General features: G+C 30.9%; 2 protein-coding genes across 6 annotated transcripts; both read right to left on the bottom strand.

Moving 5' to 3' along the window:
* Positions 1-504: 504 nt before the first annotated feature.
* LOC106713036 (gastrula zinc finger protein XlCGF57.1) lies at positions 505-25,611 on the bottom strand. 5 transcript variants are annotated; one of them, XM_014505741.2, is made up of 5 exons: positions 25,319-25,609; positions 24,907-25,063; positions 24,374-24,478; positions 23,386-23,562; positions 505-1,644 (listed from the first exon to the last, which is right to left on the bottom strand). In XM_014505741.2, the coding sequence occupies exons 1-5, from the start codon at positions 25,469-25,471 to the stop codon at positions 530-532; spliced, it is 1,707 nt and encodes a 568-aa protein (XP_014361227.2). In that variant the 5' UTR covers positions 25,472-25,609; the 3' UTR covers positions 505-529. The 5 variants fall into 5 exon arrangements, with proteins under 5 accessions (XP_014361227.2, XP_014361235.2, XP_045541074.1 ...); XM_014505749.2 differs by lacking the exon at positions 505-1,644 and adding an exon at positions 2,753-4,202 and having other exon boundaries at positions 25,319-25,608; XM_045685118.1 differs by lacking the exon at positions 505-1,644 and adding an exon at positions 6,848-8,261 and having other exon boundaries at positions 25,319-25,611.
* On the bottom strand, positions 18,149-19,538 carry LOC123722662 (zinc finger protein 555-like). The gene has a single exon (XM_045685119.1). It carries the CDS (start codon positions 19,479-19,481, stop codon positions 18,234-18,236), a length of 1,248 nt encoding a protein of 415 aa, XP_045541075.1. The 5' UTR covers positions 19,482-19,538; the 3' UTR covers positions 18,149-18,233.
* Positions 25,612-25,804: the final 193 nt, after the last annotated feature.

Genomic DNA, 25,804 nt, shown 5'->3' with positions numbered 1-25,804 from the left:
AAATTATATTGTTATTTAAATAGATATTTATTGTATTTAGATAATTATTTTAGGCAATGTAGATTTTGTAGGTTTGTCAATATTTTAGGATGGCTAGCAATTTTTGTAGCTTGAGATATACGTTTAATCTGTAATAGTTCCTTTGCTTAAAAGACATTAACTTATTAAAAAGATTGAATTGGCCTAATCCAATCTTTTTTATATAAAGAGATTGTTTTGTATAATTTAAGACAAGACGTTTTATTATTTTGTAAATATTAAATGTGTTATTTATTTAGTTTTTGTATGCTTTGTGATAAAGAAATAAATTAAAAAAAAAACTTTTAATGTTATTATATTATTTAATGAATAAACAAAACTTATCCTTGATATTAAAAGAAAATGTTTACAACCGCTGTAAAATAATTTAACATTTCTATATACGAATAAACATAATTTTTCCTTAGAAATAATTATAAACGAAAATGGACACACGCAGTAATATAATTTCAAATTTTTCTGCGCTAATGAAGATGCGGACGACCGCTAGTTAAAGACAAGAAGTATCATTTTTTACTATAGAATGATGTACTCTTAGATGTAATTTCAAACTGGTATTTTGCACAAACGCTTTCCCACATTCGGAACAAACACATCTTTTATCATTAGTATGAATTCTTCTATGAATCTGTAAATTCTTTTTCCTTTGGAATGTTTTCTTGCAATATTCGCACTCAAATGCCCTTACATCGTAATGTTTAAGCTTGTGATCTTGCAAAGTATTGTTAGTAAAAGATTTATAATCACATATGTCACAATTAAACGACCTCTCTCTGACATGAACCCTTAAATTGTGTCTAACAAGTGCACTTTTACTCAAATACACTTTATGGCACAACTCGCACGGTATTTGGTAAGTTTTTTCGTCATGCACGAGAGCAAGATGACGTTTTTTCAAATATCTACTGCCTAGCACTTCGGGACATTTAGGACATTGTAGGATAAAAGTTTTATGGTCTGTAGTCAAGTGTTTATCCAATGTATGGGCAGAAATAAATTTTTTACCACATTCAACGCATTTGAAAATGTTTTCGTCTTTATGAACTTTTTTGATATGATTTGCTAAATTCTTTTTTAATAGGAAAGTTTGGCTACAATATTCACAAACATAGTTATTATTATTATGATTCTTGTGAACATGACGTAAAAGTGGTCCGAAGAAGCGAAATCGTTGACCACAGACAATACAACCCATGCCATCATCGGATAATTTGAATGAAGCACAATGTTGCGTCACATCACTATCGTATTTAACATCATGGGCATAGCCAATATGCTCTAGAAATTCTTCGAAGCTTTTAATAGTTTTTGGACATTTTTTGCAAGCTATTTCCGATATGTCTAATTTGATTCCGTTTTTTTTAATTAAGCTTCTCAACAATTTATTGCGTATAAAACCAGTATGCTCTTCCTTTGTATGTTGTTTTAATTTTTTGCTATCCAAGAAATGTTCTGCGCAGTAGAAGCAATAATACTTATTATAAAACCATCTGAACGGAATTATTGTGGAATATTCTCGAATTAACGTAACCAATTTGACCAATCCATCCTTCCATTTTTTATACTGTATCATACGCTCACTCTTTATTGGCGATGAAAGCTTGTCTGGAATAAAACAAATTTTCTAGGTTATATTTTTTATTAAAGAAATGGAAGTGCTTAAATCATAAAATAATGTGTAAAATATTCTCCTAAAGTTTAAACCAACAATTTTCCAATTGCGAATTAACAGAAAACGAATGTTTATTATTGTTATTGAATATGTACATTATAAAAAACAACGAACATCAACGTAACATCGAGTACGTAAATTCGAAAAAAAAAATTGTTTAGAATACGTATTTTGTAGCGATTTTAGACATTTGAGGTCAATGATGTGTACATTTTTATTTGAAAATTAATAAAATCTGTAACTTAAAACTAATGTTATATGACTTTAGGCTAAAGATAAATAATAGTTATCTAAATTTCGTTTGTTTCGTAACATTCAAATCATAGATATGTATAACTTATAGATAATAATGTTTCATACAATTTTGACGTCGTTGAATAATTGAGAGTCCATTTTCCAAATGTCATTTTGTATTGAAATAATAATAATGAGATAATTTACTCAAACATAAGGCCTAAGAAAGACTTTTTTCTCGCATCACTTTTGTGCTCCGGATTATGTAGATATCTATAGGTTTTACATCCATAATCTAAATACTTTAATGAATTCGTAAATGACTTACAATAAGTTTCTGAGACCAGACCCTGTTATTATTTTTGACAAAACAGAGATAATACTGTTTTAAACGGAGATTTTGGTCTCAGAAACCCATGGTTAAGAATAAATATCAATGAATTATTTCATAATTAAAAGAAAACTTAAGTGAAAATAGTCTATTTCTATAATGAAAATTAATGGTTGTTGTGTCATCATCAGCCTACTATACGTCCCCACTGAGGGGTCGGAACCTACCCTAAGTTAGGGGTAGGCCATATTGAACTATGCTGGTCCAGTGCTTGTTGACTTTACACATATCTTTAAATTTCTTCTCAGATATGAGCAGCATCACGATGTTTTCCTTCACCGTAAGAACGTCGGATAAATGTACATATGTAAATCGAAAAACACATTGGTACATGGCGGGATTCGAACCCAGGACCTACAGATTGCAAGTAAAGTGCTTAACCCCTGAGCCACCGACGCTTATGAAATTAAGTATTGTATTAAATCCTTCCTTTTCATTGAAAGCCTTCTGTATACAGAGACACGTCAATTTTCATCCATGGCGGCTCTTATTATATTAGACTTTTTTAAGTTATTCTATTAAAATTGAGAGATAAAGTGAAATAATATTGTAAAATAAGGGTATCTTATGACATATCCCTTGAAAAAAATGTTTCACAAGAAATATTTTGTAATGAATGTGATATTGTGTGAAATATAGTGTGTCTATTGTTTAGGATTTTGCACTGGAGTGCGGTATCTATGGCTACAATGACGGCCAGACTAGATAGTCCAGATTTGGCGGTTTGACGAAAATAATTTAAAATGCTGTGCTCTTATTTTTTACTATCCCTAACTATAGAGTGATGCACTCTTAAATGTATTTTCAAGCTAGTACTTTGAACAAACGCTTTCCCACATTCTGAACAAACATATCTTTTATCATTAGTATGTATTCTTCTATGAAATTCTAAAGTCTTCTTTCTTTGGAAACTTTTCTTGCAGAATTCACACTCGAATGGTCTTGAATCGTCATGTTTCACCATGTGACGTTGCAAATTTTCTTTATCAAAAGATTTATAACCACATATTTCGCATGTGAACGTTTTCTCTCTAACATGAACCCTCAAATTGTGTGTAACAAGTGCACTTTTAGCTAAATACACTCTGGGGCACAACTCGCAAGCGAATTGCGAACTTTTCTCGTCATGTACGAGCGCTAAATGGCGCTTTTTCAAATATCTACTACCGAGAACTTCTGGACACTTCGGACATTTTAATCTATCAGTTTTGTGCTCTTTCATTGAATGTTGATTCAAAGCGTAGTTACTTGTAAACGTTTTACCGCATTTCTCACATTTTCTACCGTTGTAACTGCCATGAACATTTTTCATGTGACTCTGAACGTTTACTTTGGCTATGAAACTTTGTCCGCAAATCTCGCATAGAAATTTATTTGCTATTTTATTATGATGTTTGTGTACATGTGTCAAAAGTGGTCCAAAGAAACGAAACTGTAGACCGCATTCTATACATCCCATTGCGTCATCGGATAATTTGAAACAGAAGAAATGTTTCACAACACTTTTATCGTAAACTATTTCGTGCGCTTTCGCCGCGTGTTCTAAAAAATCTTCAAAACTTTTTATAGCCTTTGGACATTTTTTGCAAGCTATTTCCGAAACATCTAACTTGACTCTGGCATTTTTAAGTAAACTCCTTAATACATTATAGCTATTTAAATCGGCGTGTTCTTCTTTAGTATGTTCTTTTAGTAGTTTGCTATCGACAAAATCGTAACAACAGTAAAAGCACATATATTTATTAGAATACCATCTAAACGGCATTATTGTGGAATTTTCTAGAATTATCACGAGCAGTTTGGCCATCTCGTCCTTTTTAATTCTTGTTTCCAGACGATCGTCCAGCTTTGACAAGTACATAATTTCTGTAATAAAACAAATTCTCCATTTATTTTCCTCTTCTATATTTTTTATTTTGCTCTATATTTATTATATAATAAAGTTTATACCAGTCTTAATATTTCATTTTAAGAAAACATAGACGTAAACTTAATTTTATATGAAATCATTAAGTTACATAGATAATGAAAATGTATTGCCATATTCGTATGGTAAAAAAATAGAAAGGGCCGAGATTTTTTAAAAATAATAATAACGTAACACAAAATTCTCAACTTCAGAAATATTTATCAAGTTTTGATAAAAATCTGTACTTTCGACATTTGTGATATATCCAGGTCATTCACTCTTATATGTATAATAAGTACTATAGGGCCAATTTAATAGGTCACATTTGGCACTTCATCTAAATTCAACAATTCACACACGGACATAATTGTGATTTTTTTTAATGTTAGAACTGCACAATTGCATATCTTTTTACAAGGGTTTTTTTTTCAAATTTCAATGTTTTTCAAATAAACAGAAAGTCTAGAGATGTTACAAAAAAATCGAATGAAAAACATAGATTTTTTTAGACTAATTCGATTAATTCTGTTTAATCGATGTTTTTAAGCAGCCAGATGTCAAATGTGGCCTATTAAACGACCGATGACTCACCTAAAGGACGTTTAATATTTTTTACATTTAACAAATACATAATTAATTAAGAATAAAAAAGGTAAACGACATATATATTTGAAAATTAATTTTTCTGATGAATATTAATGCAATGTTGTTTCATAGTTTTTGTTGTCTTGAACGTTTTCTCACAAAATGTGCATTTGACATTTCTGGCAGAACTATGTTTGAGCATGTGCTTTTTTAGATCGTGTCCACCAAACGACTTCCAACCACAGATGTTACATTCTGCATTCTTTTCTTTTAAATGCATTTGTCTTATGTGCCTTAACATAGTGCTTTTAAAAACAAAAGTTTTCGAACAAAATTCACAAGAAGAACAAGCACGACTACCGTGTAATATCATATGACTGGAAAGTTTATAATGAGTTTGGAATACAGCACCACAAAGTCCACATTGATATTTTTTACCGTGAAATTTCTGCATATGCGTCCGTAATTTCGTATAAGGTAAAAATAAACTGCATTGCGAACATTTTACACCATTACTATGTTTAGATTTGATATGATATCGTAGATAATAAATATTACTGTAATTCCGACCACAGATGTCACAAAGGTATTCTGTTTGTGTGTGCTCTTTTTCCGTATGAACAAAAATTTGGCTGAATGTTAAAAACCTTTTGTCACATTGTAAACAATAAATATAAACGTCATCAAATTTATAACCATCGATAGAATTTACATGCAAATTATAATCGATATTATGCTTAGAGACTAAATGATCGATTAATTTATGCACTTCACTAAAATCGTCACTGCATAGTGTACATTTCATATTAGTGACATCAACATTCACAATAGATAAAAAATAATTTTTTAATGTAACATTTAAATCTTTTTTAATGTCATGTTTTCTTTGATGTGATTTCCATTCTTTGGGTGTTTTAAAAACTTCTTCACAGAAGAAACATCTGTAAAATTCTCGTAGCCATCTAAATGGGACTAGCGTTGAATTGAACAATAATTCTTTTACGTTATTTATCATTATATCTCTTTTTTCCGTATTCGTATAACTTTTTGGTTTTGGAATTGATGGCATCGAATAATTATCAAAATCGTCTTTTGGTTTTGATAAATTTTCTCTAGTTTTCTTTTCTTCGGTACAGCCTGAAAGTAAAATTTCTTCTTAGAAACGTTTTTCATATCTTTAAATCAACAAACATTTATCATTTATTCTAAATTGCTTGAACTTTTTTATATTTTCTTGTGAAATCACTGCCCTTATGTCCTCTGTATGGTAAAGTTATCATTCATGTTTTTTTAAAGTATTTCTTATGGATAAATAAATTCAAATTAATAATAATGAAATATCGTTTAGGGTTTTATATAAAAGAAATTCAATTTGACAAATACTATATTTATTTAAAAAATACATAAGCTTACACAGATGCTATTATGGAATATAATGAAAATTGATTTATTATAAAACTCTAGTTAAACTATTTAATACATAAAAGCATTGATATCTCTTTGTTAACGTCAAAAAATGTAATAAGATCATCTTTATGCGCCTCTCTCACCGATTGAGATATCCTTGTTTGACTACTTAAATAAATGTGAAGCGAAAAAAAAAAACCTTCGGAGATATTTTATTGATGTAAATTCCCACAGTGTTGTCATTTAAAATACAAAATGACATTTGGAAATTCGACTCTCCATTAAACGTCAAACTTATGGTGGTATTTCTATAGTGAAAATTTACTAGTTTTTAAAATATTACAAAGAGATAGGAAAAGGTATGTAGAATAGCCCATTTAGACAAAATAACATTTGATTGGCTAATCAAACTGACGTCATTATTCAAAAAAATCAAAACTCTTTTGAAGTGACAGTAACTTTTGACATGTCACTTATTTACTATCCACTAGCTTGTTCCCGCGTCTCCGTCCGCGCGGAATTAAAAAAAACTTAGTAAGTAGCCTATATATTCTTCTAGACTATGTTCTACATCTGTGTCGTATGTTGAGTCGTTCCGGAGATATCTTCAAATATACATCCATCCATCTATACATTCGCATTTATAATATTAGTAAGATTTGGTCGAATCTATAGACCGTAAAAATTATCTGACCCGGTGGGCTTAATTCAAACTAAATTATGACAGACAACTAGCGCTCTTCTGTCAATATAAAAAACTGTCAAAAGATTTTTGTCAATCGCTGTCTTGTCGTTTTTTTTATTTTATCACTTTCTATGTCTATGTAGGTTTTATATGTTTTCGGACAGAACCGCGATAGCAGCGACACTCTTAAAAGATAACTTTTCCACACGATACTTCGTCTACAAGGTCAGTTAATACAAATTAATTAAAAAAATAATTCATTGAGGGCCACTATAAGCATTTTCATACATTGCTTGTGACTTATGCATTCTTGCATAATGTGCTCGCATGATTTTTTTCGTTGTGAATGCTTTATCACAAGAATCACATTTGAAATTCTTTTCTCCGCTATGTTTATACATATGGTTCTTCAATCGATTACTATTAAATGCTTTCCATCCACAAACTCCACAAACATGATTCCTAACCTTCAAATGAGTATCACGTAAATGGGTCATCATCATACTACGAAATACAAATGTCTTAGGACAATGTAAGCATTTGATTTCTTGTCTATTCTTATGTTCCGCCACCATATGTCTAGAACGTTTGTAATGACTTTGAAATGTCTGAGGACAAACGAGACATTTATATTTCTTATCCAAATCGTGTTGATTCTTCTGATGTGTTTTTAATTTCGATCTTGTTTCAAATTTAACCCCACATTCGGGACACAGGACGCCATTATTTTCGTGCACAGATTTGACATGTGCTCTCAAAAGGTTAGCATCTTTGAAATTCTGTCCGCAAACATCGCAAAGTATAGCAGAAATACCTTTATGGTCTTTATTAGTATGATGTAGTAAAGGTCCAAATGTATAAAACGATAAACCACAAACAAGACAATTTATTGAAAAATTATCCAGTTTAAACGCGACCATACATACACCGATATCTTTATTATAGATCACACCATGTTTGGCAATAAGATGATCTATCAAATCGTATAGATCATCAATTTTCTCAGGACATAGTTTACAAGATATTTCAGATATATCAATATAAACAACTTGTTCCCAATAATTATTCATTGCTTGCTTTTTCACATCATCACCGATATGTATTTCTTGATGATTTTTTAAATCTGACGATTCTTGGAATATATCATAACAATAAAAACATCTATAGGAACTTTTCAGCCATCTAAAAGGCATTACAGTCGATTTTAATAATACTTCAAGTACATTATTTCTCATTATTTTTATTCTACCCTTCGGTGTAATAACTTTTTGGTCAGTAGTGTCTTGGTCTTCGAACACTGCGGTTGTCTCTTTCGTTTTCTGACCACCTCTTGGTTCTCCTGGAAGGAAAACGTATTTTGTTTTATTTTTTCTGAATAATTTTCTTCTAAAGGTGGCCAGATAAGTACATCAAGACACTTTATTTCTTCATAGAGGTAACTGTAGCAGTTTTTTTTTTCGAAATTGAGTCAATTTTTTTCTTCAATAATAGAATTTTCCATCGTCAAATAATTAAACAAAACTACTAAAATTGAAACCAAGAAATCATCTGTTTTATATATCTGTGCTGATATTATAAATAGATAAGATTTATATTTTTGTATGTAACGCATAAACTGAAAAACTACTGGACGGATTTAAATAATTCTTTTGCCATCAGAAAAATAGATTATCACTGAATAACATAAGCTATATTTTACTTGATTTTTTTTTATTAAATTCTGTACGGACGAAGTCACTGACAAAAGCTATAATAAAATTATTTGATTAACCATCAACACTCACGAGTTATACAAACTTCACTGAGGTGTAGTACTTTAGTATCAGTAAGACTGCTAAAGGAACTAAGAAACGATTCTAACCTCGAGATTCCAAACCAAAAACTCTGTTTGCAATATATTGCCATCTCTATTTTGATGAAGGATAATGACAAAGATGACTATGTTTGTCAGAGTTTTTGGTCTTAGAAACTAACGGTTAATGTGGTGATAAAACAGACAATGAAAAGTTATTTGAAAATTAAGTATTGAAATAAAACTATAGTTAAAGAAAAATAAACAAATATTTTTAATTAGTGACGAACATAAAATTTACATAACATTTGATAAAGAATAATTATAAAGTATCAAAGTCATTTATACAATTCATAGTAATGTGATTCCTTTTGGTGAGCACTTAAAGTATCAAAATCAACAAATCCTCGTCTACACCAGCGACAAACACGTCCGAAGTTACCTGTATGCACTTTCATATGAGCTCTAAGATTACTAGATCTACCAAAACGTCTCTCACAAATATTACATGTGTAATTCTTTTCACCGAAATGTTTTCGTTTGTGTAATTTTATCATCCATCGTATACCAGTTGTGTATTCACATAAATCACATTGATACTTGACAGATGGATGTAAAGATTGTACATGTAGTAACATAGCACCTTTAGTATTACACACTTTATCACAATATTCACATTTAATACGATATTTTTCCACATTATGTACTCTACCCATATGTACTTTCATTTTATATAATGTATCAAATTTAGTGGTACATAAATTACACACATAAGAACGTACTTCACCGTGTATACGTTGTTTATGTTTATCCATTTTATGAAATGCGTCAAAAATTTTACCACAAATTTTACATTTAAATCCATTATGACTATTATTTATATGTCTATTCAATTTAATTTGATCTATAAAAGTTAATCCACAAATTTGACAAATATAATTATGTTCTATGTGATATTTGAACATGTGTGTAAGTATGCAACTGAAGTTATCATATTCCCATTTACAAATAACACATTTCATATTCCCTTTGTTTAAATTAAATGGAAAAACACAATGAATAGATTCATCGTAAGTCTGATCATGTTCTGAGATAATATGAACTATTAAATCTTGTATTGTATCTATTGGTTTGATACAACTTTTACAAGATAACTCACTAACGTCTATTTTCACTGGAATATCTTTTGATATGATTCTTTTAGGGATAAAAGTTTCTAGATTTATTATATGAGTATTTGTATGTTGCTTTAAAATATCACAGTCTTTCATATATTTGTTGCAATAAAAACATTTAAATCCTTTCGTATTCCAATGAAAGGGTAAAATGTTGCCATATCTGAGTAGTAGGAATATATTCTTTCGGACGTTTTGCAATCTTTCTATATATGACTCTTGTACTTCGCGCTTGATCTTTATCCCTGGAAAGAGATATAGATCGTTTACGCAAATTTACTAATTGTCTAATAAACGATTTAAAAAATATATACAGTTACGAAAGGTCTAGTCCAGGGGTTTCGAAAGGGGTCGATATCAACCCCCTTGGGTCGATATAGAACTTAAAGCATTGCTAATTCTCACTCTGTCTTCCTTTATTGACCTAAGTCAGAATGAATTAATAATAATAATAATTGATCTTAAAAGTAGGTTATTTGGCCATGGGGGTCTGTGGTAACGGTTCATTTTGGAAAAGGGGGTCACTTGTCCAAAATAGTTTGGGGATCCCTGGTCTAGTCTATAAAGTAGATGTAAAGTATTAGAAAATTAGTCACTAAATAACTTTAAAAGTATTAGCCTAATACAGATATTTTAATAAATAAACAAAGTTCTTTTTACTTATTATTAACACTAGCTTATGACCGCGACTTTGTTCGAGTGGATAAAAAAATATATTAAATATAGCCTATGTTACTCAGTGATAATCTAGCTTTCTAATGGTGAAATTTTTTTTTAAATAATTCTAGTAGTTTGTGAGTTTATCTATTACGTACAAAAATACAAAGCTTTCCTCTAAGTACAGATAACTGTGAGTTTAGAATGCAGTGATATTTGTAAAATATAGTGGTTTCTGTTCTAAGGTTTTTATTATTCCTAACCATTTTTACATATTTTGGTAGACGCTCGAAAAGTTGAGCCATCAAAAGAATTGACGAATCAATAGATTGCATCTGTCCTTTTCACACTTTACACGCTGTCTATTATAACGAAACAACAATATCATCTTGTTCGACAAAAGATGTCTTGCATCCCCAAAACTATTTAATTTACGTGTCCATTGTAAAGATTTAATGCTTTATTACCACGGCATAAAGTCGATTTCACGTTGTAACGTTAAGTAAAATGAGACAGAGAAGTGCAAAACTGTAACAAATGATTTAAGACACTATTACGTGGTCATAAGGTTTACATTCAATTATGACTGTTTTGAATTTGCAATATAAGTTGACACCAGTATTCACACTAATCGTGTGTTTCTGAAACATATGGTCATCCCTGTCATTATCTTTGACAAAATAGACATAACAATATGTTTTATACGGAGATTTTCGTCTCAGAAACTTACAATACGTGATGCTGGTGCAATATTTTAATTTTGATTTGTATCCATACCCCAAACATTAATACAAGTTCATTATATCTAAAAAAATATAGTTTTTTTTTATTATTTATTTATAAAACTACCCACATTTCATTGTATATATTGTCCAGTTAATTCAGCGCCTTCGATTTCATCGTTAACAAACTCCATTTGTATAATTTCAGTTTCATTTAAATCATCCAAATTAATCTTTTGTTCGGATTCATTTAGATTTTTAATATCCGTATGCTTTTTAACATGCGCTTTTAAATACTGCTGATTAGTAAATTCTTTATTACAAATGTCACATGAAAACTTTCTATCCGTATGAGTTATTAAATGTGTATTTAAATTATTTTTCTTTGAGAATTTCCTTCCGCATACTGCGCAAACAAATTTCTTGTCACCATTATGTTTCAACATATGTAACTTTACGTCATAAGGTCCAAAGAATTTGTCACCACAAACTTCACATTCGACATTTTTCTCTCTTAAATGAACTCTTCTCATATGTCTAGACATAATACTCTCTTGGGGATAAACTTTCGGACAATAGGGACATTTAATTTTTAACTCTTCAACACCATGTACATTTGCTAAATGTAGCTTTTTGAAATAAGGACTTTTAAACGTCTCCGGACAATGCGGACAAGTAGATAAATTAATCATATGGACATTTTTCTCGTGCAATATCTTCTTCGATAGTGTTGCTAGTGTTATACCACAATGTTCACATGTATAACCACCTTCTCTGTGATAATACCTGTTGTGCATCTTTAAATGATTTTCACCTTGAAAGCTAGTACCACATATATCACATATATAATCATGTGAGAGATGATGCTTGTTTGAATGGCGTAACAAATATTCAAAGAAGACAAATTTCATATCACAAATAGGACATGTCGGTTGATCTTTATCTAATTTGAATGGCAACAAACAATTTGGTACACTAACATCATATTCCGCATCATGTGCTATTATCAAATGATGGATCAACTGTTCTAGATTATTAACTTGTTTATAGCATAATTTACAACATATATCTGTCACGTCTATTTTAACAGCAGCATCTCTATTCCTGTTATTCTTAGTTCTATCGAAAACAACAAGTTCTAAGTTAGCGAATTGATGTACTTTAGATGTATGATCTCTTAACAGATCAGGATCTTTCATTGGTTCCGAACAATAGAAGCATCTGTATTTCCCTTTGTACCACATAAAGGGTGTTACATTACTGTATTGTAGGACGTATTCAATATTACGTCTCTTTATGCAAAGCTTACGTGCGATTTCATTTTTCTTATATGTGTCCTCGACGGTGCTTGTTTTTGCACCTGCAAAGAAATTTTCATTCTTTACTTGCTTTAGTTTTATTTCCCCTTTGTGTCATTCCGTTGATGTTAAAGTTCTTCTCAATATTGTGATAAAAGAAAATACTTGGCTTTTGAATTTTTTTTAATATTCTAAGGTGAATAAGATCACTTGAATTCGCCCAAATAGCGAAGCAAACGCTGCTTATAGACATCCGCAACTGCAGATGCGTTGCCTACCTTAGATCAACAGAGGAGGGGAAACACAGAAAGAGGATATTTCCAATTCCTATGCGTCCCATCCTCCGCTGAATCCATTTCCCCTTCCTATCATTTCCTTATAAGAAAACGTGGATTAAAACTAGACCTCCGGCAACCTCATCAAACGAAACGCAGAATTGCTTCTTATTTTACGTGTAATTCCGTAATATAACGTAGTAAGTACAAGAGACATAGAAAGTACTATACGTAAAAATAAAATAATACAATTTTCTCTCTCATAGGTGTTCTGTAGAGATGTAATTTTTTCGTAGTATGGGTTTCGTGGAAAGTTTTAGATAAAATCACTTTTGAATTCATGTACGTATGCATTTTCCGCTTGAGGTTACTAGAAAATTATATTTGGTTATTCGGAAAGTCATTTCGTTTTTATTTCTATGTTTAATAATGCCTTTATCAGCTTCAACCGACCTTCCTGGACGTGGTGCATCGTCGTCGAAAATACACGAATCCTAAATCGAGTCGAATGACTTTCCGAACGACCTATTAAATTTGCATCTTACTAATATTATAAATGCAAATGTTTAGATGGATGGATGTATGTTTGTTTGAAGGTATCTTCGGAACGACTCAACGGATCTTGATGAAATTTGACAGATGTAGAAAATAGTCTGGAAGAACACAGACTACTTATTACGTTTTTTAATTCCGAGCAGACGGAGTCGCGTTCGACAGATAGTATACAAATAAAGTTGAAATTGCAATTAAAACTCTTTGGATCGTATTTGTCGTTTCATTCTGTGAACAACTATTGCAATATAATACTTTATAGACATATTTATATGCCCTAGCATTCAACATTCATACACCTACAAATACACAAATCCACACACCCACACAAACACCCCCCCAACACACACACACGAGGGTCTGAGCATACATACATACATTCTAATTAATGTCTTTAAATTAATTTAATTTCCACTTTAATTGCTACATTTGTTATACTCATTGTCTATTTTGTATGATGCAATAGAAAGGGAAGTCATTGGCTCCTTAAATACAGGTGAACCTAGTTAAGGAGCCAATACGATACTGATGATGTAATCATTTTAGTCTGCATTAAAGAATCTTTATCTCTTTATTATTGTTAGACTTGATATAAATAAGACAAATTTTAATTTCACAAATTATATTTAAAGCGGGTTTGTTACATCAGGAACAGAATCACAAATACCAAAGTTACATTTTAATATGTATTTTTTAAAAGGTTTTCTTTAAATCCAATCCAGATTATCAAATAAATATTAGGATTACATATCTATTACAAAGATTAAGAAAAAAAAACATATTTTAATTTAATTGATACATAATCGATTTTATATAAAATATGAATATTATTCAATATTTATTCTAGTTTTTTTTAATATAATACTTAGATAATGTATGAAGGTGTTTACATAATGAGAGTAGAAAGAAATATTCATTAAAAAAACTACGCTAAACACGAGTAGGAATATTAACAGTTTTTAAACCGACTGATTGTGAATTTAGTTGGTTTATAATCTCACGAGACACAGCATATTGTGAACTTAGTCACATTATAAACTGACGATTGATTAAGATCGACGACAAAAATTAGCGAATATTGTATGCTTCTTTTAAAATATAACTAACTCTAACGGTGTCTTTTTTAATTAAACATATAACACTAATTCTATTGAAGCCTATCCTTAATTTTGCTTATAAATACAGTCGAACCTGGATGAGCGAGAAACTAGTATTAAAGTTACGTTTATAACCGAGAGATTTTCTGATCACGATATACGAGTTCTATAAACGTGAAATATCGAGTTCCCTTGAACTCGTCCATTGGCGTTAAGATAAAAACACTTTTCTTTTGTTACATTTATTTTCGAGATATTTTTCAAATTATACTTATTCCGAACTTCATTATCTTCGCTTTAAAGGTAAAGAATAATTAAGTAACAAAAAAAATTTATAAAAAACCGCACGAATAACTTTTTAAATAAACTTTTTGTTCGCAATTTTTCATACTAACGTAAATCTAATTCGCCTTTAAATGGCCGTATTTCTTATGCATTTCTTTATGAGAATTCAAATTACTCCTACGCAAGAAGGCTTTCTCGCAAATTTCGCAACTAAACTTTCTTTCACCTTCATGTTTTACCATATGCATCCTAAGTAGATAATTATCAAAAAATCTCTCATTACAGACTGAACATACAACATTCTTCTCTTTCAAATGAGTCCTTCGTATATGATCGTTCATGAACGAATTTCTCGTAAACATTTTATGACAATAAGTACATTCATGACCTATATCGTGTTTTAAAATTAAATGTTTCTGTTTATGGTATTGTGATTGAAATAATTCGGGACATTTTGGACATTTATAATCTTTTGCATTATGATGTTTCGCTTTGTGTCGATTTAGACACCATTGATTTTTATGTTTTGTGCCGCAAATGTTACATTCGCATGTACCAGTGTGTGCATTAGTTATATGTACTTTCAAATTTGTTACACTTTTAAAACTGCGACCGCAAAAGTCACAAATTCTTTTATTATCACTGTGTTCCGAATTTATATGTCGTAATAGTATACCAAAGTATCTAAAGATACGATTGGGACAAATTGGACATGGAATATTATCTTTTATAACTTTATACGATTCCAAACATCCTGTAATCGACTTATCATAATATACATCATGTTTTATAATTAAATGATCGATTAATAAATCTAGATTATCAATTTGTTCGTCGCATATTTTACATTTTAAATGTGCTATGTCAACTTTGACAGCGATTCTTTCGCCTTTACATCCCTTCATGCTTTTAGATTGCAAATCACATACAGGATGTTCTAAATGTGTATGCTCTTTGAGTTCATCAAATTCTACGAACTTGTTCGAGCAATAGAAACAAAAGTATTTCGCGAAAAATTTAAACGGCACTGCCGTAGACATGTTTAGAACGCATTGGATATTCTGTCTTATTTGTTTAAGGTTTTGTTTCTTTTTAGGTTGCAACAAAATATCAGTAAAATTGTCATCTTTTCTTTTCATAAAGTTGGCTTTACATTTATGTATATGCTGCTTTAAACCTTGCGGTGAATGTAATTGCTTGGAACAATGCGGACATTTTGCGGTGCCGTCGTCCGGATGTTCTATATGTATATGCTTCATCAACATACTATTAGTTGCAAAGTTTGCACCGCATCTTTTACACTTCCTAAAGTGATAATCATTTTGATGTTTACGTAATAAACTATGGGATTCGAAAGTTTCTGAACATACTGTACAAGGGTAACCCCCTATGCGATGGTTATGCCGGAAATGTAGAGTCAAATCTCTCTTTTTATTAAAATTAACCCCACAAGCATCGCATACATAATTATTACGCGGATGTGCATTATTTACATGGTTTACTAGAAAACCAAAGTATTTGAATTGTGAATCGCAGTACAGACATTTAAAATCCAACAGCCTGTATTCTTCAATATAACTATCTATTGATTTGTCGTAATCCAAACCGTGTTTTACGATTAAATGGTCGACTATTTCTTTGAAATGTTGAAATGTTTCATTGCATATTTCACAAGATATTTTTGATACGTCAATTTTGATTTCTACATCGTTTCCTTTAATTAGTTTTAAGGAATAATCCTTAGTTGTACAAAGCCCATGTGAACGAGTATGTTTTCTAAAATCTTTATAATCCGCGTAGCTTTCCCCGCAATAGAAACATAGGCATTTCCCCCGCCATTTGAATGGTAAAACGGTGGTGTTGTTGAATAATATTTGTAAATTCCGCCTTCGTCTCTCAGAGACACAGTTCACGTAGGCATGCGGTATTTCATCTGAAAAGAAATTACTCTTTCTATATTTTTACCATACTTGTCGCCATTTTTTTTAGGTTTAATATGATATTTATGTACTTCACCACATTAACTGTGTTAAATTTCATGCCATCTTTTCATAAAATTTCTTTAAAAATTGGTACAGTCACTTATTGTGTTGGCTTTTTAGTACTCTATATTCTTCTTTCAAAGTAATAAACAAAAAATTCAAAGTTTCAAATGACTCCGTCGAAAATAATATGATTTTTATAAAACGAGTTTATATCCATTTTCATGAACGTTCAACATATGTATTTGCATATAATATGGGGATGTAAATTTGTCCATACATTGGATTTAGCAACGTTAACGCCGTTCTTTTCCTAGATATGCTTTTTAAATAATTATTAGTAGTAAATTTTCTAAATACAGTGGGTGTATATTTTTTTACTATATGTGTACGTATATTAAGTCTATATATGATTGTTTCTCGTCATACTAATATTATAAATGCGACTGTTTAGATGGATGGATGTTTGAAGGAATCTCCAAAACGGCTCAACGAACCTCGAAGAAATCTAGCACAGTTATAGAACATAGTCTTGAAGAAGGCATAGGTTACTTATGTTTTTCTTAATTGCGCGCGGACGGAGTCGCGGGCGTCAACTAGTATGTGATATATCAATACATAGTATAAAACAAAGTCGCTTTCGCTGTATGTCCGTATGTATGCTTAGATCTTTAAAACTACGCAACGGATTTTGACGCGGTTTTTTTTTAATAGATAGAGTGATTCTTAAGGAAGGTTTGTATGTATAATAAATGCATAATATAGTAGAGAAACACTGATAAATTTAAAGTTTTCTAATGTGATGTCGTAAATAAGCACGTTTTTTTGCGCTTATATTGCAAACGCTGGCTGAACCCTACGAGATAGACCAAAATAATGTACTACAGTATTGTTCACCTTAAAAAGTTCAACAAAAAAGTCCGCGATGGTATATGTCTATCTCTTAGGGATAACCCAGCATAACCATTTTTATTCTTTTACGAAGTGATTTTAAACAATACAGCATTCATCCTTATCCATTTAAGTACCTTAAATAAATTGTGCATTTATTCTGTAGTAGGTATATTTTGCATTGCACCCGTGCGAAGCCGGGGCGGGTCGCTAGTTTAAGTAACATAATAAAATGTATATATACTTTATAGCAAATGAGACTTGGGAAATTATTTTTAATTTTACCAATATCAAAATGCGAATTTTTAGATGTATGGATGCTTTTTTAGGGTATTTCCGAAACGGCTCAACGGATTTAGGGGGCCTTCATCAGGGTGAGTGAGACTAGTATTATTTCGCGGACGCGGCCCATCGTTCACTGAGTCGGCTCGAAATTAATCGGTGCCGACACCGGACAAATGTACGTTAGTGTTTTAGCCATTTTCTACATAAATTAATGATCTCACGAATGTTTGAATAATTCAATCAAATAAGTGTTCCCTAATTCTATGAAATAACTGTAGTATATTTGGTACAATTTTACATTTAAATTTGTATTGTGGAATTTTTTTTGTGCCTCAACATATGGTTAAGTAAACTTTTCCTCCAATAAAAACGTTCACCGCACACATCACAGTTAAAATTCTTTTCACCGCTATGTTTTATCATATGTCGCCTTAATAATATATAATTAAAAAACTTCATAGTACATATGGAGCATTCAACGTTCTTCTCTTTCAAATGTGTCCGTCTAACATGATCTCTCATAAAAGAGTTTCTAGTAAAAAGTTTACTGCAATAAATGCACTTATGCCCTGAATTATGTGCCTCAATTAAATGTTTCTGTCTCAAATATTGCGTCTCAAAAGATTCCGGACATTTGGGACATTTTGCCGCTTTAACACCGTGTTCTTTAGCCATGTGTTGATACAAACGCGATGGTATGTTACAATCAGCATCACAAATGTCACATTTAAACCTACCGTCTCTATGATGTCGCCAAATATGTACTCTCAAATTTTGATCACGTCTAAATGTTTGACCGCAATAAACGCATATTATATTATTATTTGTATGTTTTTTATTCATATGTTTTAATAAAGTTCCAAAGAATCTGAATACTTCATTTGGACAAATAGGACATGCTATATTATCCTTTATTAACTTATAAGGTTGTAAGCAGGTAGTTATAGATTTATCGTAATTAGCATTGTGGGTAGTTATTAAATGTTCTATTAGTGTATCTAATTCCTGAATAGATATAAAACATATTTTACATGAAAGTGTTGATATGTCTATTTTAACGCAAGCTACAGATTCTCTACATTTTTTTATACATTTCTGTGTAACATCACATACAGGATGTTCTAATATAGTATGTTCACGCATCGTATCAGAATCGGGGAAATCTTTGGAACAATAGAAGCAATTGAATTTATTTTTAAAGAAATTAAAAGGTACAGCTGTAGACATGTTTAAAATTGTTACTATATTTTCTCTGATCTGTTTGACACTTGGTCTTTTTGGATCATCGTAACTTTCATCGAAAATAATTGATTCGTTTTCATTTTTTACATTAATATCGAAAAATTCTTCGACTACCTTACATTTTCTTTTATGCATTTTTAGTCCTTGTTTCGTGTGAAATTCTTTTGAACAATTGTCACATTTTAAGGAACCATTATCGGGATGTTCTACATCCATATGTTTCTTTTTTAGTATAGCTGTGGGTAGTTTTAAATGACATATATCACAATTCGTCAAATGTCTGTTACTTTTATGTTTTCTCAACATATTTAATGAAGTAAAACTTTTCGTACAATATTCACAATTATAACCATCTACTTTATGATAATTTTTAATATGTGAAAATAAATCCCTTTTTTTATTGAATTTCTGTTCACAATTATCACATATAAAACAATTCTTCGGATGTTTACTATTAACGTGTGAAACCAAATAACCAAAGTATGTAAACTTTTCATCACACAACGTACATTTTAAATTAGCAAGATTATATCCTTCAATAGCCATATCAACTTCGTAATCATAATTGATTTTATGTTTTATTAAATGATTTATAACATCATCAACTGTTGTAAAAGTGTCATCACAAATTAGACAGGTTATAATTGATACGTCAATTTTAATCTCCATATTCTGACCTTTCAAAACTTTTAAAGAATGATCAAATACGGAACAGTCGCCATGTGCAATTGTGTGATTCCTCAATTCTTTATATTCCGTCATATATTTACTGCAATAGAAGCAGAGATATTTTCCACGCCATTTAAACGGTATTATCGAAGTATTATTGAAAATTATCTGAAGATTCTTTCGTCTACGTAAAGATTTCGATTCACCGCCATTATATTTTCTTGTGTTACCTGAAATTTAAATAACTATAAATGTACCCGTTATCTTTATAACAAAATATATTTTGATAGTAAAAGAAAAAAAAATTAAATCTATATATTTCTGGGTACATTTAAAGTTACCGCTAAATTTTCAACTCATTTCAAAACGAATACTGTAACTAACGGTCTACATTCCTTAAGACATGAAGATGTTTTTTTTTTAATATTTTTATACAATAACAGTGAAAAGAATATTGTTTTTCAATCAATTTATCAAACCGAGAAATTCTTAACAAAGAGTTTTTATCGTCTATCAAATATCGACGTAATTTTTTTTTTAATTACTGCCTATTCGAAACCATTTTATAAATAAACTAGCGCAGTACAAAAAAAAAGCCTAAGTTAACTTCGACCACGCACCCATCTAAGTCCCGTCAAAATCTGTCCAAACATTTCGAACATTACCCGACACAATGGCGGACATACGGACAGACAACAAAATTGTTTACTCATAATGAAAGCATTTATTTTTTTTTAAAAACTTTTTTCTAGACACTGCAATTTTATTAACCCATTCCATACCATTCCCATAACTTTTGTTGGGTTAAAAACCTCTAGTGTTTACAATACAAAATGATATTTGTAAAATCAACTGGACGACTTCGATAAGACATCAAATTTGTATGAAAAACAACCATCTATCTTACAAATATTATACATAAATGCGAATGTTTAGATGGATGGATGTTTATTTGAAGGTATCTCGAAAACGGCTACATGAAATTACATACTTAAGTTTTTTAAATACCACGCGGACGAAGTCGCGGTCGACAGCTAGTATTATATATTTATAGTAGCGCTATATCTATACTGAAGGGCTTTAAATCAATAAATTCCATTAAATTAAGTATTAACTTCTGAATGGTGTACTTTTAAATGCAATCTTAGACTATTATTTTGAACAAAAGCTTGTTTACAAAATGTGCAAACATATTTTTTATCATTATTATGTATTCTCATATGATCTCGTAATGTTTGTTTTCTGGCGTATGATTTTTTACATATCTCACATTGATATATCTTTTCACCTATATGTTTTATCATATGTTTTTGTACATGACTTTTGGAGAAGAATTTCTGTTCGCACATTGTACATGAAAAATTCTTCTCTCTAATATGTACTTCTTTAATATGTACATTCATTTTACTTTTAATATTGAATAATTTATTACATATCGGACAATTTATTTTAGATATTTCTTTATTATGTATATCGTTGTGATGTTTCTTTCTTGTTATATAATTATTAAAAGTTTCCGTACAATAAAGGCATTTGATTGTTTTCCTAATGTTATGAATTTTTAATTCGTGTTTCATCTTTTGTGTTAAAGAATCAAAAATATCCATACAAAATTTACAACGAAATCCAAAACCGTGACTAATTGAATGACATCTCAAACGATCACGACTAAGAAATGATTTTCCGCACAATTCGCATACGTAATTTTCATAATGAACATTCATATGTTGATTTAATTTTATAAAATATTGAAAATTACTTGAACATAACGCGCATTGGAACATATCGTTATGTAACTTGTAAGGTACAACACCGTAATCAGAGTCGGTAAAAATTTTTTTGTGGGTAGTTTTAAGATGTTCAATAAATATATTGAAATCATCAAAATTGCAATCGCACAAATTACAAATTGTTTCCGTAATATCAATTTTAACTTTTTCATCCCTTCTTAAATACGAAACGGCTGATTTAATTCTTGGTTCTTTATGTTCTTTTGTATGTACTTTAAGTAGGGTAATATCTTTAAAATTTTGATGACAATAGAAGCATAGATAATTCTGTCTGTGCCATTTGAAAGGTATTACTGTGGATGATTCTAGAATTATTATTGCGTTCCTTTTCATAAGACGATGTCGTTTTGTTGAAGTCATTGAGGACTTACTCACAGCCTCTATAATCTCTGGATTCTCACCTAAAATGGTAAATCACAGTTGTCACTTCTAATTTCATTTCTTTCTTAGATCTATGGTCGATCTTTTAAATTAATAGCTTCTCTTTTATTTCGATCATAACATGTAATTTTTCTTAGGTCAATCTTCTTGACAAAAAAATCATAAAATTGAACATACTGTATTCGTTTTTTTTTTAAGATGAAATGCGAGTTTTTTTTTTTATATATATGTGTGAGGATTTAAAAATTGTGCCTTCTAGTAACATAATAAAAACTCTAAACTAAACCCTAACAGTTTATAAATGACAATACACCCAAAAAAAAAAACAGATTTAATTTATACAATTTACTTGTCTAGTCTACAATGTACCAAAAACCTAAACTTTTTTTTAAGAAAAAGGGGGCAAATGTGCCTTACATTGGGGGGAGGACCGAGGTGATCAACGACACCCATTAACATCCCCGAGCCTAGAGGAACTGCAGATGCGTTGCAGACATTTAAGGGAATGGTAAGATTATTCCGCATTATTTCCTAATATATGAAAAATGTGGAAAACTATATAACTAATAAGTTGAGAAAATTAAAGATGTTCAGTTAAATGTTAGAATTTTTTTTTTACATGTGTTCGCCTAATTTAAATTTTCAATTTAGTATTTAATTATGTCAAATTGTTTCTGTCATAAGAAATATAAATAAATTGTGTTGTTTTTCAAAACCATGAAGGTTTTACTGTTTTAAATCACATGAAATAAAATGTTCAGCAGTAATTTTTATATTTATTCATAATACATTTCAAATAAGAATGTGAAAACTCACGTCATATTGTAATGTCAAAATAGTATTTATAAAAAAAATACTTATTTTTTATCCAAATCTGTGTCAAAAAAAAAATTTACACAAAAATTTGTTTAAATAATATATCAAAGTAATTAACAAAGACATTCTTGTTTGAAAAGCATAACACAAATATACAGGATGATACAAAAATCAATGTCAAATATTCAAGACTTAATACGAATTACTTAAAAAACACAAAATAAAAATTATACATGACAAAAACTATTTCAATGTTTGTAGTACATAGGTAGGGGAAGACTTAGGAAGAAATGGATTATGTAAATAGTGACATGAGTGGCAAATTATAGGATCTATCAGGACAAAAAACTGATGAAAAAAAGTGGGATAAAGACAGTGAGATGATGGTGCCGTTGCCCTGGTTACCGATTTACAATTACAACACAGTGACACTTGTATTAACATTTTTGTCAATACTTTTATAGTCTGACAATTAAGTGTCACTGCAGTCAAAACCAATGACTTGACATTGATTTTCGGAACATCCTGTATATAAAAAATATATCAAAACTTACCTTTAGTAAGAGGCTTTGAAATTTTGGGTTTCTCCACGAGTACTATTTTCGAACAAGACTTCTTCTCAGTTTTATTGACAGTCTTTTTTGGTTTTCCCTTTTTGCCTTTAATAGGTAAAGTTGACACAGTAATGTCTTCTGTACTCGTTTGTCCAATTATGTCATCTTTTAATACATCTGAAAATTTTAATAGAATAATGTTCAATATTGATCTTATATCTAGATTAGTGAAATACTCAAGGACGTTTTTAAGAACAATCAAAGCCAACGAGCACATTGTGTAGATATATGATGTGAAACAAGCAAGAGAGGTGTGTCAGAACTAAGCATAGTCCATATTCCCTACTCTCTACTCTGTGGAACATCAGTGTCTCAGGGGTTAAACATTTGACTTGTAATCTGCAGGTTCTGGCTTCAAATCGCGCCATGTACCAATGTGTATTTCCATTTACATATGTACATTTATCCGTCTTACGGTGAAGGAAAAAATTGTGATGCTATCTGCATATATTTGCGAAGAAATTTAAAAATACCCGCATTGAGCCAGTGTGGTTGACTATAGCCCAGTCACCCCTAACTTAGGGTAGGCTCCGAGTCCCTCAGTGTGTGAGCTGATGATGAGTCTCTACCTACACCTCTGGGTAGAGGTTATTGACTTGTAGTTTTGACATGAAACATATTGTACGGTGAAGGAAAACATCATGATGCAACCAGCACATATGTTTGAATTCCCGGAGAAATAGACGGCGATGTGGCTCGCCACCCATCAGGTTCTGCCTCCCGAAATGGCGAATAATGGATTACAGAGATTCATTTAGCCATACCAAATGGAGGTCTATGATCTCTGCCTACCCCTCTGGATTACAGGCTTGAGTTGTTTTTTTTTTATTTAACATTTCTACCCAACTGAGAAGTGGGTAGTATTTTCACAGGTATATGAGTATGTTTTAATATATGTGGGTTTATATAAGTAAAAACCAAGTCTTACCATCATCAGCAAACTCCATTCCCTCCTCAAGATACTCCACCTCAGTTTCCTGAGGCTGCACTTCCAAGATTGTTTCAGATTTGATAGGGACATTGTATGTAACCGCTGGAACATTGTAACATGCACATTTTTTTCATTGTATAACATAGTAAATAAAAAAGTGGCTGCCTAAATTCGCCAAATTAATCAACAGAGGAAAGAATCCACAGAAACAGGATATTTCACCTTCCTACTCATCTGCTCACCTTCCTTTTAAGAAAAGGGTAGGAATGGGAAGAGGACTAATATTAGGTCTCCCACTTGCACATCCACCGGACAAATGTGGAATTGCTTCCACTTTATGCTTGTCTTCTGTTTGGTTGTGGTATTTGACTGGTCAAAGTGCTCAATTCATGCAACTAAAGTTGTTGCTGGCTCTACCACTATTAAAATTAAATTAGCATCTTTTTTTTCAGTTGGAACCCAATACTTACTTTCAATAACTACACAAGCATTTTAAACTTCATCACTATCAAGATAAATTTTACACATACCTTTAGGTTTAAAGGCACCTCTGCCAATCATATCAACAAATTTCTTTTCCGAGGCCAGTACCTGCTTCTTGAAATTGCAAGCATCTCTCAGTCTTGTTACGCACACCTCACAAATAAGTCGGTTGGCACCATTAGGCCCTTCGCTGTGTTGAGAGATCTGATCAAATTACAACAAATAATTTTTATGTTAATTTAAATCATGATTTTTGTGTCGGGAAGGGTGAATTACAAAGGGCTAAACATTCTTGGTGGCTATTTTCTATTTTCTTAATGAATTGAGCAACTGAGAAAGAAATAATTATATTGGTACAGTTGAATCGATCAATAATGCAAATTATCAGATAGAAATAGTGCTCCAAGTATATGAATCTTAAAAGATTTTTTACATTAAATAAAAAAATACTGAACTCACACTTATATCGAAGCAATCCAGTAACATATCGGCATAAATTTCTGTATCGTCCATCCATGTATACTCGGTACTAAGATCTTTGTAGCATCCTTCGGAAAGACAGCACCGGCATAGCCCCGGGCTTTCTTTCACCACAATGTCATCAAAATCCATTTTGTAGCCTTAAATCATTTTCACTTATTAATAACTCATGAAAACTGTGAGAATTACGGAAAATAATGCATTAAATTAGAAGCCAAATGCGTGACGCCATTTTCTTTATGAAAATACCAAAGAGTACAATTTAGGGTATGTTCCGATGTGCACTGCGACCACTGTACAATGTGACGTCAATTCAGTATACTGTGAAGCCGTTCCTTTATAGCCAGTTATACTGGTTACAATTCAATTCAATTTCCAACCAGTGGCTTTACTGGTTACAATTTAAAACGGAACACAATCCCGTATACTGTCAGCCGCATTTTTTGACGCAGTATTCAAATGAGT

Source organism: Papilio machaon, chromosome 28, assembly GCF_912999745.1.
Source record: "Papilio machaon chromosome 28, ilPapMach1.1, whole genome shotgun sequence".
In the NCBI taxonomy this organism is placed as follows: Eukaryota; Metazoa; Arthropoda; class Insecta; order Lepidoptera; family Papilionidae; genus Papilio; species Papilio machaon.
This window is presented reverse-complemented; position numbering and strand designations above follow the sequence as displayed.